Genomic DNA, 15351 nt, shown 5'->3' on the forward strand with positions numbered 1-15351 from the left:
ATTTTTATTTTATTTTTGACAAAAATTTGTGTTAAAATTTAATTGGATAAACTAGATTACAAATTAAACAAATAAGACAATGTATTATTTTTATTTAAAAAAAAAAGATTAGGTGGAAAATAGAGAAAATTGTAAATAAATGTTCTCTCTCTTTGCCTAGTGGACGATGGCTCTGGATTTGGTTTTGTGTCGTTTTTCCAATTAATTTTTATTTTTATTTATTTTTTAATTTAATTTTTCTGAATTTTCTTGTTCTCAGTCTACCTTCGTTCTCTTTCTCTCTCTAGAAAAATAACACCAAAAAAACCATTTCTCTCTCGCTCTAGATCACAAACACTTCTCTTTCTCTCTCTTCTCTCTCTGTTACTAGTTCAAATTCTCTTCTGCCATTTTCGTGGGTTCGAAGAAATTGAAGCTGATCTTTGTCGAGATACCTAAGCCTTCTTTTGAGCCGTGGTCTCAGATCGAGAGCCTGAGGATCTGGAATTCGGGAGAGGGAGAAGGGGCAATCCAAGCGCTTGGTCTCGGGACTGGATCTGACCGGAGATGGCTTTGTCCGGTATGCGAGGCCTGTCGGTCTTCATCAGCGACATTCGCAATTGCCAGAACAAAGAGCAGGAGAGGTTAAGGGTCGATAAGGAGCTTGGCAATGTCCGCACCCGCTTCAAGAACGAAAAGGTTTGCAATACGAACTAGTTAGGGTTTTAGCTTTTCGATTTTTCTTTCGTGTTGGAACGTTGATTCTTGCTTTTTCGTGAATGAGGTTTTGATCTATAGCTTCAATTGGGTATTCTGTGACTTTTGGATTTGAATTTCAATTTTCAATTTTGTTGGAGGGATATGATTATATAAATGCCGTACTTAGTGATAGTGAATGTCTGATTGGGTACCCAAATAGTAATATGTAGTTGGATGAATATGAGTGCCAAGTTTTATGGATTCTGATTGCGAGCTTAGGAAATTCAAAGCTAATTTCAAGTTTTCTTTTTTTATTTTTTGTTGGGAACTTTGCAATTAGAGGTAGAGAATAAGAACTCAATGCTAAATGGATACTGAAATATCATAGTTTAACTGTTTGTTCAGTTGCAAGCTCAGTCTAGACAACAATCTATGTTTGTTGCTACGATTTTTGGGTAACTTTAGAGATATATGTGTTGGGGGACATTTTGTTTCACTAACTTTGAAGTAAATATTATTTAAGATAATGGGAAATTTGACATTAGTTATTATTGTTTATGCAAATTTGACTGAATACTCCTTAGAAGAGCATATGAGATGTAGGAGTTGCTTATTGGCTTGTCATAAAATTTAATAGTTTGAAGCACATAAGGCACTAGTATTGGCTCAAGCTTACGACTATAATTGTAGCATGCTGTTCCTTAGATAAGTTGGTATCTGTGCTCCTAATTTTTCTTGCTACATCCATCCATCTTGTTAGAGCTTTATCAAGTTTGAATATGAACAGGTTTCAAATTGATACTTCCTTGGATACGTAATCATCTAATTAATGATGGAGATATCCTTTCATCCATCCTAAATGCTCATATATTCAATCATCTACTTGTAGCATAAAGAAATCAGGATTCTTCTTGGAGATTTTGGATCAATGTATTTCTTTATTATTCTCTTACTTCAGCTTTTCACATAATCCTATTTTAGTTATAAATCCTTGTTTCCTTAGGTTTTCCGCATAAGCTTAGTTTTGTTATAAATCCTTGTTTGCTTAAGCTTTTCACATTAGCTTTAGTTTCGTTATAATTTATAAATCCTTGTTTAGTTTAAAATGTGCCTATTTTTTCTTAAGACTGGATATGATGTTTAGGACTATGCGAGTATGTAACAATAAGGTAATTTTACAAGACCATCAATTTTAGTTTTCCAAAGTAGTCTATGTAATTGCTTCTTGAATCTTGAGGAATTTAGTTACACACCTAGTATTTTCATGATAATTTAGACACATAATTATAATAGTCAAACTGCAGAATTTCTTGGAAATAGTATAGCAGTATGTGGGTTTGTTAATCTTTGTAAGTATAGATGCTGTGTTTTGTTAATCAATCATGACTCTATTATGCTTCCTTATATATTTATTTATTTTTGTTTCTTTGCAATTTCTGCTGGATTGTGACCTCATTAGTCACCCTATATATGTTGGATACATTATATCTTTTGGTTTTTATTCGATTTGGTAAATGAACAAGACATGTTTGTACCTGAACTGATTGTTTATCTAAAACTATATATTTCTGTATATGTATCAAAAAAATATACGTATTAAATTTTGAAACTCAGATTGCACTCCCACAATAATAAAATGAAACGTTTGTTTGCTCATATAATCTTTTGCTTGGTAGCAATACTATGCGATTTTTTATTCGCAATATTATCATTTGGTGTGTGTGCTTGCAATTCAGTTTAGAGTGAATTATCATCCTTTATATTATTGCCACATAGGGAGAGTTGTCTTCTTAGGGATACATTATGCTTACCAATGAACATATGACCATATCTTGTTAAATCTATTGTCTATTAAAGCAGGGTTTGTCACCTTATGAAAAGAAGAAGTATGTTTGGAAAATGCTTTACATTTACATGTTGGGTTATGATGTGGATTTTGGTCACATGGAAGCTGTTTCTCTAATATCTGCACCAAAGTATCCAGAGAAGCAGGTAAGATATATATTTTTTTTTCATGTCAATTTATTGGATTTGCTCCAATTTCTTCAGTTCGTATTATTTGTTGTGTAGGATCTTTTATTTACAGTAGGTTTGTGGCTAGTTGCCTTTATTAAAATATAGCTCCAAGCAAGGTCTGGAGTATAGCTTAAGATGTTCCACATGATACTAAACAGTTCTCAGAGAGATTAGGTTGTTGAATTGGTGTAGTGTTTAGACTTGTGATATCAACATTTCTAATTATATAAGGATTTATGGATGCCTAGAAAGAAGTGCTAGTATTGTGCTTGTGTTTCATGTCCATAACAGTGAATTTACCTCTCTTCTAATTTATGTTTAGTGGTTTGTAGTACATAGAAGGACTTTTTTTTACATTTAAGTTAAGTAAATTTAATTTTGCACTTTAAATATGTTACCTTTATTTTAAGTCCATATATCTCTGGGTTATTGACTTTCTACTGTGCTATACTGACTGCAGGTTGGGTACATTGTGACATCATGTTTACTAAATGAGAACCATGACTTTCTGAGGTTAGCCATAAATACAGTGCGCAATGATATTATTGGCCGCAATGAAACTTTCCAATGTCTAGCATTGACAATGGTATGTCAGTAGGAAATCTGTTCTTATTCTGAAATGACTTCTGTTTTGATTCTTAAACCTTTCATTTAAATATCTAATTTGGTAACAATTTTCCACTGTTTACTAGTACCATTTTCTTCATGTTGTGTCATTTGTTGTGGATTAACCTAAAGTTTGAACATGTGGTACCATATTTGTAGGTTGGGAATATTGGTGGAAGAGAATTTGCTGAGTCATTAGCACCTGATGTGCAGAAGTTACTTGTAAGATATAAATTTATCTATAGTTTAGACTAGCTTTAGTACAAAGTAATGGCTATTGACTATGACTCTTGATTTAGCTATCTAGCAGTGCCAGACCTCTTGTAAGAAAGAAAGCTGCTTTGTGTCTGCTGCGTTTGTACAGGAAAAATCCTGATGTAGTCAATGTAGATGGATGGTATGTTTTTATTTTTTTATGTTACTTTATTGCTAGGAAAATTTCCGAAATATTTTTCTTGTGTTTTCACCTATCTAACATTTTTGAGGACCTTTAATATTTAATTTTAGGGCGGATCGTATGGCTCAGCTTTTGGATGAGCGTGATCTTGGTGTTTTGACATCCTCAACAAGCCTTCTTGTTGCCCTTGTTGCAAATAACCATGAAGCGTACTGGAGCTGTCTTCCAAAATGTGTTAAAATACTTGAGCGACTTGCTAGAAATCAGGATGTTCCACAAGAGTACACATACTACGGTATCCCATCTCCCTGGCTTCAGGTTTGTAAATTATTTTATTCTCTACAGGTTCATTGCTCATTGTTCACTACAGTTGATCAACCTGACGGTTGTTTCCCATTTCTTACCCTTGTTGCCTGGAGTTATGATGGGGGTTAATTTTGGGTGACTGAGAAATAGATGGGCAGTGTTAATGTTTTTACTTTGTAATAAATATTCTTTTAATTGACCATGATGAAAAAATATGAATACAACAAATTGACTCTAATTCTCATTGGCATATCTTCATCACAGGTTAAGGCAATGAGGGCTCTTCAGTATTTTCCTACAATTGAAGATCCAAATACGAGAAGATCATTATTTGAGGTTTGTTTCTCAAGGAGCTTGCCATAGTTCTTGTTATTCTAGGGTTCTTAATAAATCATTTCGACTTTTTTGTAAGACATTTTATATTCTATTTGAACTTTGTGTTTTCAGGTCTTACAACGGATATTGATGGGGACTGATGTTGTGAAAAATGTGAACAAGAATAATGCATCGCATGCCGTTCTCTTTGAAGCCCTTGCTCTTGTAAGTTTCAAACCATAGTTTTCTTTTTCTTGCAGTTGTGTTGCTGTTCTAACTTTGTTTTGTTTTGAATTTATTTCTAATGGATTGTTAGAATTTATTTTTCGGCTATGGACATGTATTTTTGCCTTATATGTATAGGCTGCGTTCATAGCTATTCAAATTAGGATGAAACTTGAAAAGTTCTAAACTAATAGTTTTCATCATTTTTCTTGGAAATTAAATTGAAATAACAATTTTAAGTGACATTTTATTTATGCATACACCGTTAACATATGAATAATAATTAAATAATGGTATACCTGAAGTATTGTCCTCTGGTATAATGTTTCTCTCTCTCTCTCTCTCTCTCTCTCTCTCTCTACATTTTTCTCATGCTTATGATTTTTTAAAAAAAGTTCTGAAGTTTTTAAACAAGCAGAGCTTCTGTCTACAGTTTATCGCTTGTGTTAATTAGGCATGTGGGATTAAGACTGAGAGGCTGCCATTCATTCAGTCTTTGTTTTCTACTAGGGCAGCCTCCAAGTGTTATTTGCTTCCTTTTTTATAGTTTTTAATTTTATAATTCAGAGCTAGCATGTGCATCATTTTTTGTGCTTATTCCCTTGTTTCAGGTTATGCATCTAGATGCTGAAAAAGAGATGATGTCTCAGTGTGTTGCATTGCTTGGAAAGTTTATAGCTGTACGAGAACCAAACATTCGATATCTTGGGTTGGTAAGTTGTTTGAACCGTTGTGATCCCCCCCTCCCCCCCTCTTCCATCCATCCTCCTCTTTCTCCTCCCCTTTACTTTCTTTTGTTATTGCCTTAATATTTTGTTTGGTCAAGGTACTTGAATGATGCGAGCTGAAAGTTATATCATCTAGACTGTAGACTTTGAACATACAAGTGGCTGCTTCTGTGTTGCTTGATGGCGTGATAACTTGGTTTTCAATGCTCTAATGTAGGAGAATATGACACGTATGTTGATGGTGACAGACGTGCAAGAAATAATTAAAAGACATCAAGCTCAGATTATCACCTCATTGAAGGATCCTGACATCAGGTTATTTCATTGTTCTGCTACATATTAGATATAAGTACCTACTTATTACTGATTTATTTTATATTTTTCCTAAACTTTGTTAACTAGTATGGATTGAGTGTGAAAGAATAGGAGGGATGAGGGTTTAAGCTCTCGAGAATGAAATATTATGTTGTTTGATAGGGCAGAGAGTTTAAGGTAGTGAGCTATGTAGGAAAGGATGGACCCACCAGAAACATTATGTCCAACATATAACCAATTGGGCTAGGAGGCCAAATTATAAAAGAAGTGAGAAATCTTAACGGGGCTATGATTACTTCAGGTTCTTGATCTAGCAAAACACCTAGTTTATTAGATTTCTATTGAAGTAAACGACTTGTTCATCAATTTTTTTTTTATCAAGATGATTTAAATGATAAAATCATTTACTTAAAACGGGCAATCTTTATTGTACCCTTTGAAATCCTAATACCAATTCAAAATAATGGGTTTGTGTTCATTTGAAAACATATTTAATCCTTACGTCCTCTTTCCTATTACAAAAAACAGTTATCATCCGTTTTTTTAAAACTATAACATATTTTTTTGGTGCGAATTCTGAGAAAGCGTATGATCTTTCTAATCCTCGATATTCCTGGTCCCCTGTATCTTGTTAATCTGTACAAGATCCCTCCTACCAAATATGGCAGAGTTCTTGTTGATCTACTTACTGAGCTAGTAATTTTTTTTAACTGAAAAGATTTCTACATCTTAGTCGTGTATGCCTTGGAACTACTACTATATGTTGGGCAATGTATTTGACAATCAGAGTGATCACAGATTATCAATCTCTTTAAGTGGTTTTAGTTTATTGGGTAGCTCAATGTCTGCTTATGGACATTGTGTTTCCCAAATAATATTATTTTACATGTATGTGCCAAACAAGTTTATACTGGTATCATATTCTATCCTCAGTATTCGTAGGCGAGCCCTTGACTTGCTTTATGGTATGTGTGATGTTTCAAATGCAAAGGACATAGTGGAAGAATTATTGCAGGTACACAATTGTTCAGCAATTATTGTATTAGGACTTGGCCTTTGTTTCCATGGAACAGTAGTGCTCCAAGATAATATATACTTGAGTCAAACAATAAGATGCCAATGACATTTGTTTGTTTCTAGTATCTTAGCACGGCAGAATTTGCAATGCGTGAAGAATTGTCCCTTAAAGCTGCTATTCTTGCAGAAAAGTTTGCCCCTGATCTTTCATGGTGAGCATGATGTCTTTGCAAAACTTGCTGTGAAGATGGAAAGCTTCAACTTGTATTTTTTAAGATTGTGCACCATTGACATTATTCCCTTTATATATGACCTAGGTACGTTGATGTGATTCTTCAATTGATTGACAAGGCTGGAGATTTTGTGAGTGATGATATTTGGTTTCGAGTTGTGCAATTTGTTACAAACAATGAAGACCTACAGGTGATTCAGACATTCCTTCTTTTGATAGTATATATGTTGATTTCAGTGCTATTGACTTTAGTTCATTTGATCAGTCATATGCAGCAATAAAAGCCAGAGAGTATCTTGACAAGCCAGCAATACATGAGACGATGGTTAAGGTTTGTATTTGCTGCATTTGTTGGTGTTAATTAATTGACATAAATATGTTATACCATGTGCATGTAATTCGAGCGTGTTTAGTTTCCATGTCCAATTGTCATTAAGCTTCAATATGGCAGCTAACTATACAGTATTACTATATTATTATCATTATTTTAACAGTATTCACCTTGATTTTGTTCAGCATGTTTGAGTTAAGAGCACCTACTTTATTTTGCGTTAGATTTTATTACCCATCAGTTTTGTGCAAGCAGTGTAGATGTATTACAACACAACCAGACGCAATCAGTGCTAAGATCATATTACCTGAAATGTTTTACTGCTACTAATTATCTTTTATATGGAGGCTTATGGTTATGATTCTCAACTCATGTAATGCTCTAGGTATAGGGACTGACTTTTGCAGTCAGTAGACTGTGCAGTCCGACCGATGTCCAATGTTACACATTTTTGTCCTTGTGGCCAAATTGGCAAATGTCATTACATGCATGCTTGTGCACAAAACTTAAAATTGAATGTCCTATTCATTCTTTCCAATGATTAAATTTTTTCAAGTATTTGCTATTATGTAATTTAGTTTCATAATATTGGGGAGAATAATTTTTCAAGGATAATTGTCTCAAGTTTAACAGGCATTGATAAATATGTAACAGGTAAGTGCATATCTTCTTGGAGAATTTGGCCACCTTTTGTCCAGGCGGCCTGGGTGTAGTCCAAAGGAATTGTTTAGCATTATACATGAGAAGCTTCCTGCTGTATCGTAAGGATACTTAACCATTTTCTTCATATTTTGAGTTGAATTATTAGTTTCTGGCTATCTTAATTACTTTTTTTTTTTATTTCAGAACTTCTACAATACCTATTCTTCTTTCCACATATGCTAAGATCTTGATGCATACTCAACCTCCAGATCCAGAACTACAGAGTCAGATTTGGGCAATATTGAGCAAGTGAGAATTTACCTTTAACCTTCTTTTCATTATGAATAAGTAGGGTAAAAGGGGCTTTGTTGACACCCTGGTTTCTTTTAGATACGAGAGCTGCATTGATGTTGAGATACAACAGAGAGCTGCTGAGTATCTATCCTTGAGTAGAAAAGGTGCAGCTCTGATGGATATATTGTCTGAAATGCCCAAGTTCCCTGAGAGACAGGTAGTTTTAATTTTCCAGAAAAAGCTTGTGGCTTTTTTTGGTGCTGACCATTCAATATTAATTAGTCCTCTTGGAGATTATTTTCACTAAATGTAATTTTGTTCTTGTATTTAGTCATCTTTGATAAGGAAGGCTGAGGATACTGAAGTTGATACTGCTGAACAAAGTGCTCTCAAGTTGCGGGCCCAGCAGCAAGTGTCAACTGCTTTGGTTGTAACTGACCAACGTCCTGCAAATGGGACTCCATTTGCCGGTCAGCTTACTCTTGTAAAAGTTCCTAGTATGAGCAGTAATACGGTCAGTTTTTACTTTTTTCCCTGTTATTCTGTCCTTTTAGCTAATTTTTATGATTATATGTTTCTTATGCATAGTACGGATGTGAATAGGTGGCATTCCCTCTCCTGTAGAATTTGAATGGAATTTTTGTGAACACATTCTTTCTGTTAAAAGTTCAGAATATAATACACATATATGTAATAAATAATTAGATTATGATTTTTAGATTTGAGTTGATGACAGGATGTCAGTTCTGCTGATCAAGGATTGTCTCAGACAAATGGGGTCTTGACTACAGTTGACCCTGAACCACCTTCAGCTGATCTCCTTGGTGATCTCTTGGGTCCTCTGGCTATTGAAGGTCCTCCTCCATCAGATAATGTCGAATCTCGACAAAACATAGTCTCTGGGTTGGAAGGTGATAATGCAGGGGATGCCTCGGCCATAGTGCCTGTTGATGATCCCCAGAGTTCCGTAGAGGTATATGGTTACTGTGTTTAACTACTAATAGGCAATTTTTTCCTTTCAAAGATAAGGTGGACATAATTGTTTCCTGTGCAGTGAATAATGGTGTTGATAGGACTGGTGTTTTAACTGTATTACTGAGCTATGCCTTAATTCCAACTAATCAGTCTTCTGTTTGCACTTATTTTTTGGTTGCTGTAGAGATTTCAGCGTGTATTTTTTTTGTATCTCTCTATCTCTTTCTTTGCATGCTTTTATATGACAATGCCCCGGTGGCTCATTTTCTTGATCGCAACCCATAACTAACAACATTTATACTATGTCGTTTGTGCTTAATCAGACTAACATATTATTTCTATTGCTCTTTATATCTTTTCATTAATATTAAAAGAGTTGGTCAGAAATAATTCTTCTGTGGCATCATATACTTGTTTAGAAGAATTCTGGCTTTTCAGGGTTACTCCAACATTTAAGATAATTTCTCCTTTTCAGTGTTACTCCAACATTTAAGATTATTTCTTTCTCATTGTTGCAGCCTATAGGAAATACTGCTGAAAGATTTATGGCTTTGTGCTTGAAAGATAGTGGTGTTCTCTACGAAGATCCTCATATTCAGGTTTTGGTTACAAGTGTTTTCATACTGTCTACATGATGTATATATCAATGTTCTTTTTTATTTTTATTTTGGGGGATAAGATCATCCTCATAATTCATGCTAGCATAATTTTACAAGGCCTATTTTTCATAAATTGTTGTTATGGTATTCTAGATTGGCATAAAAGCAGATTGGCGATTATATCAAGGTCGTCTCGTTCTTTTCTTGGGCAACAAGAATACTACTCCGCTTGTTTCAGTTCAGGCTGTAATATTACCTCCATCCCATTTAAAGATAGAGCTCTCATTGGTACCAGACACTATTCCTCCCAGGGCACAGGTATGTTTTACGATTATAATCTGGTTCTTGATAGACATGCAGGTCACTCTCTCTTCATGTATTTTAATTTGGCTGTATAGGTACAATGCCCTCTTGAAGTTGTGAATCTCCGCCCTAGCAGGGATGTAGCGGTTCTTGACTTCTCCTACAAGTTTGGTAACAATATGGTACTTACATCCTGACCTTCTGCATCTTTTTTGTTGCCTACCCAGAAGCTAGGTTATTTGTGATTATCTTATAATTTTCCTTTTATAGGCCAATGTCAAGCTTCGTCTCCCAGCCGTATTAAATAAATTCCTTCAGCCTATAATGGTGTCTGCAGAAGAGTTTTTCCCTCAATGGAGATCACTTTCAGGACCACCTTTGAAGCTACAAGAAGTGGTATGTTTTCAGCATATAATGACATCTGCTTTTTAGGTTCCACTAGAAAAGTTGTTCAAATGAAATTCTGTTCTGCTGGTTCCATCATATTATGCTCGAGAAGTAGGCTATGATATTTTTTACCATATATCCCGGTTTATTTATCCAGGTTAGAGGCGTAAGACCACTATCTCTTCTGGAAATGACCAACTTATTTAATAGTTTCCGGCTAATGGTTTGTCCAGGGCTTGTAAGTATATCATTCTCTTCTTCTTTTTTTTATTCTTCTTGGAGGAATTTCAGTCAATTAGAGTTACTCACTGTTACATTTTCTGTTTTTAGGATCCAAATCCAAACAATCTCGTTGCAAGCACAACATATTATTCAGAAAGTACGCAGGCCATGCTGTGTTTGGTAAGGGTGGCTTGTTTCTTTTTAGTGCTTCCATGATGGGTTGATACAAATCATCTGTATAATAAAGCGGTTTGTGTCGATAAATTGTGACTGAAACGAATTATTATCTTTGCGGTCATGTGTTTTTGGTTGTGGTATACTAAAGTCATCATAAACTATCCCTAAGCTGCAACAAATCTACAACAAACAAACAAAAACAAAATTGTATAGTTAGAAGAAAATATCCTGGCTATCTGCACTGCACATTTTTTTTCCACCGGACATTTTAAGTTGAATTCCAAATTCTGAATTCTTGTGCTGGCTATTCTTTTGATGATAATTCTGACAATAATTTTTGGCTTCTTTAATACATAAAAGGTAATTGTCTTTGATGTCTCCTTTTTATGCCAACCCAGGTTAGAATTGAAACAGATCCAGCTGATAGGACTCAGTTGCGTATGACACTTGCCTCGGGAGACCCTGCACTGACATTTGAGTACGTACAAGGGTTGATTACTTGCTAAACTTTCTGTTTCGCAATGTGGGCAAATTTTTCTGACTTCTGATACGCAGGTTGAAGGAGTTCATCAAGGAACAATTAGTAAGCATACCAATAGCTCAGCGTGCACCATCTCCACAGGTGCCACCAGCACCTCCAGCGGCTCAACCGACCAGGCCAGCTGCAGCATTATCAGACCCTGGCGCTATGCTGGCTGGCTTGCTGTGATGAAGAAGAATGCAACATGTGTGAGAATCTGTTCATTATACACTTGAAAAAAGAAAAAAAGAAAAAAAAAACCTGATTTATACGAACTTCCCAGCCATTATATCCCCCCCTCGAGTCAAGAGGTCGAGTAAAAAGACGATGCTGATGCAAGGGCTGTCGGGAAATCGAGGGTGAGCTAATTGAATTGTGGTCGGCTTTGTGTTGTAAGGGATTTTTGAGGGGTTGGTCGGGGTTTTGAGATTCTTTTTCTGCACATTGCAGTTGTGCCTAAGTAAGATAGTTTTCTTGTTCTTTTTCTTTTTCTTTTCCAAGGGTGAGTGAGGGTTTTGTTTACTTTTCTTATTCTATTTTTAATCAATCGTCCCCAGTTAGTGAATTGGTTTCTGTAATACGATATTTGACAGCGTGTAAGATACCGCATCAAGTAGCCTAGTTGTAAAAGTATTGATCTTTGTTTTTGTTATTAATGGTATGACCCCTATTAAATAAGGTAAAAAGAATTATTTGAGGAAGAAAAAAATTACTCTCTCATTCTCATACCTTTCCTCTTCATATTCTCTCTCCTTGTTCTGAAGAAGAACAAGTTACAATCCAACAATATGTTCACAAACCCGTTAAGCTACATTTTGGGACCTAAAAACTGTTTTCTTTTATAAATGCAAAGATAGGATTGTTTTAGATACATTCAATTGACTCAACATCTTTGACTATTATTAACCATGTTGGTTCTGCTAAACACCCATTTAAAGAAAGGAGAAAGAGGCTCTTATTCTTGACAAATTGCAAATTAAGAGATAAGCCATGTAAAACTCATCGGTTTCACTAGGCAATATGTGCTTGTATGAGTTGAAGGGCTTCACCAGCATGCAATTTCTTGGACAGTCTGAGACTCCTGTAATCTTCATAACTGAAAGGGAGATAGAGACGAGGGTGTTCACTATCCACCAGCTCCTGAGGGGCTTCCACCGTTTCATCTTTTGGTCCCAAAAGAAATGAAGCTATTGATACTCTAACTGCTGCTTCTTTGCATTGTACTCTGTGCTTCACATTGCAGAACCTGCCATTGCTCCATGCCCTAGCAACATCCCCAAGATTGAGTAGTAGAGTTCCCGGGCAAGGCTCAACAGCCACAAACTCACCATTCTTGTTCATGACCTCAAGTCCTCCAACATTTTCATCTTCTTGAAGAACAGTCAAGAAACCAGAATCTGTGTGTAGTTGTACCCCAGAAGATCCCACTGATTGTGGGTTGAAATTGTACTTGTTTATTCTGAATTGGCAAGTCCATCCCTTGAATAGATCACTTTTTACACCAAGGCTCTTTGCTAACTTTCTTCCCATGTCCATGGCCATCTCATGTACTCCTTTAGCATACTTTTCAATTACATCTCTGATCAAATTATTTGGATCATAATGTTATTTGTAGTCAAGATAAGATAATATAACAAGGCACTAATTATTATATGATAATATATGGATATATATATATAGAGATATAGTGAAGAAAAAAGAAAACCTTTGGTAAGGAGAGGCATCCAACTGATCAAAAAAGGAGCGAAGGGCCTCCGGCGAGCCCAAATCGTAGAGGCCTAAGGCTTCGTATAGAGGGTTCACCGGCGACGGCGCCATGTACCCACTTCCGGCGATGACGTCAGTATTTCTCTGCTTGATCTCCGCCGGAAGATCAAGCAGAGACCGGACGACGGTCTTCATCTCCGACATCAAAGCTGGAGAGATTCCATGGTTGATGATCCTGAAACAACCCCATTCCTCACAAGCTTCTCTCAGTTTCTCGTAAGCTTTTTCTGAATCTGATAAGTCTCCAAACTCTCTCATATCAATCACCGGAACAGTACTCTTACTATCACTATCACTATGACTATTCGTATCAATATTATTAATCACTTCATTTTCATCGTCACCGTTCTCCATTTTTCTTTTATTAATTTCCTTTGAACACACACATACATATTTATATACTTTCATATGAACAATTATTATTTTAAATTCTATTTATAGGTACTAAAATAGAAAGTTTATTAAAAATATATTGGACAATTTTTGTACTGAAGCTCCACTTTAATTCTTCTTATTGGTGAGACTTTTTGACATTTATACTGGTGTGATTTTTTTTATAATTGTGTATATTATAGTTATTTAGAGCATCGATGCGATTTTCAGAAAATTCTGAATAGTTTATACTACTTAAGATTAGGTTTAAATATGTTATTGCATGCGTAATTAATTTTTTTTAATGCACGTAGAAAATAATATGTTTGACACTAGTTTTCGGTATTATAAATTATTTGGAATTTTCTAAAAATTATATGATGCTCTAAATAACTACAATATACACGGTCATAAAAAAATATTACTGAAAATTATTCACGGATTGAGCCTCAGAGGTTGAGACTAGTGAAAAGTGCCACTTGTAGAGCGTAAAGTGAAACATCTATATTATAAATTCTATATATATATTATTTATTATATAAATATGTATTAAAAAATAAAGAAATATGAAAAAACAAAAAAATTAAAATGATTTTTTTCTCTATATGTTTATTTATTGTCCAAAAATTTAAGATTCATTTTTCTCTTTAATTTTTAAATCTGGACTTCTTAGAAAAAAAGGATCAAACAAGAAAAAGTATGTATGAATAATTAATCACTTCAACAAAAATTTCGAACTCTAATTATTATTCTGTATAAAATAAATAAGCAAAGCTAATTTAACCATTAAACTATTTATACATAGTGATTTTTTTTTATTTTTTCAAGAACATTGACTGACCTTATTATGGTTATTTTCATGACAAGATAAGGGTGATGACACGTGTCACCACGCATATCTTTTCCATCTGTTCGATGAAATTACACGCCTCCACCGTACAAAATCAAAATCCAATTCTTGAAACTTTTGATTAATTTTTTTGTACTGTTGTACAATATTCATGCCCATTAATTATTATTTTTCAGAATTTATTTCTGTATTTTGTGTCAACAAAGTGACAAGGGTTGTCGTCGAATAAGAAAACACTACATTACATTGCAATACAACTTGTCTTTCTTACTTTGTTTAGAATTAAGAAAACTTGTATATATATCAACTACTTGTCTGCATGGAACTACTCATGTTACTATCTTGGACACTGTTTTTTGTAAAAATTACTGTTTGATATGTATTTTGTTAAATAATAATTCGGATTTTGCATTTTGTAAAATTGAACAAAAAAGTACCTTATATCTAATTTTAGTAAAAAAATTCAATTATAAGATCAATTGTCAGGTCACTAGTGATGCGATGAGTTCAGATAAATAATAAAAATGGTCGAGGAGCTAAGAATGAAATATTATATTTGAATTTTTTTTAACCAAAATTGGATATGAGGTACTATTTTATTATATTTTGTAAAACATCAAGATCTTAATTGTCATTTAACAAAACAAACTATTCAAAAACAATGTCCAAAATGTTATTTATCCATATATATATAATACAATTTTTCTATAAGGACTTCACTTTAAGCCCTATCGGTGGGGCTCTCAATGTTTCTCGACATGTGAACATTTTTCGACGCGATTTTTTTTATGACCGTGTATATTGTCGCTTTTTAGAGCATTCTGTAAATTTTCAGAAAATTTTGAATAGTTTACAGTACCGAAAACTAGATTCAAACATGTTGCTTTCCACGTACATAAAAAAAATTAGTTACGTGTGCAACAACATGTTTGAACTTAGTTTTTGGTAATGTAAATTATTCTAAATTTTCTGAAAATTTGTAGTATGCTCTAAATAGCTGCAATATACACGATCATAAAAAAAAAATCGCGCCGAAAACTATTCATAGGTCAAGAACACTGAAAGTTCCATCAGTAG

The 15351-nt window shown here is 34.4% G+C and overlaps 2 protein-coding genes across 3 annotated transcripts; one reads left to right on the forward strand and one right to left on the reverse strand.

Moving 5' to 3' along the window:
- Nucleotides 1–266: 266 nt before the first annotated feature.
- On the forward strand, nucleotides 267–11937 carry LOC133816923 (AP-2 complex subunit alpha-1-like). Of its 2 annotated transcripts, none has more exons than XM_062249264.1 (27): nucleotides 267–678; nucleotides 2536–2670; nucleotides 3155–3280; nucleotides 3460–3522; nucleotides 3600–3697; nucleotides 3808–4015; nucleotides 4268–4339; nucleotides 4451–4543; nucleotides 5155–5256; nucleotides 5489–5586; nucleotides 6520–6601; nucleotides 6727–6815; nucleotides 6921–7026; nucleotides 7101–7166; nucleotides 7821–7927; nucleotides 8013–8117; nucleotides 8199–8319; nucleotides 8434–8616; nucleotides 8839–9075; nucleotides 9596–9676; nucleotides 9830–9994; nucleotides 10075–10161; nucleotides 10250–10375; nucleotides 10524–10604; nucleotides 10697–10768; nucleotides 11164–11243; nucleotides 11321–11937. In XM_062249264.1, the coding sequence occupies exons 1-27, from the start codon at nucleotides 547–549 to the stop codon at nucleotides 11472–11474; spliced, it is 3069 nt and encodes a 1022-aa protein (XP_062105248.1). In that variant the 5' UTR covers nucleotides 267–546; the 3' UTR covers nucleotides 11475–11937. The 2 variants fall into 2 exon arrangements, with proteins under 2 accessions (XP_062105248.1, XP_062105249.1); XM_062249265.1 differs by having other exon boundaries at nucleotides 2539–2670.
- A 161-nt stretch (nucleotides 11938–12098) lies between these two features.
- On the reverse strand, nucleotides 12099–13422 carry LOC133816924 (2-oxoglutarate-dependent dioxygenase DAO-like). Its single transcript, XM_062249266.1, has 2 exons — nucleotides 12991–13422; nucleotides 12099–12864 (listed from the first exon to the last, which is right to left on the reverse strand). The coding sequence occupies exons 1-2, from the start codon at nucleotides 13404–13406 to the stop codon at nucleotides 12297–12299; spliced, it is 984 nt and encodes a 327-aa protein (XP_062105250.1). The 5' UTR covers nucleotides 13407–13422; the 3' UTR covers nucleotides 12099–12296.
- Nucleotides 13423–15351: the final 1929 nt, after the last annotated feature.

The sequence above is a fragment of the Humulus lupulus genome, chromosome 2 (assembly GCF_963169125.1).
Source record: "Humulus lupulus chromosome 2, drHumLupu1.1, whole genome shotgun sequence".
Taxonomy (NCBI): Eukaryota; Viridiplantae; Streptophyta; class Magnoliopsida; order Rosales; family Cannabaceae; genus Humulus; species Humulus lupulus.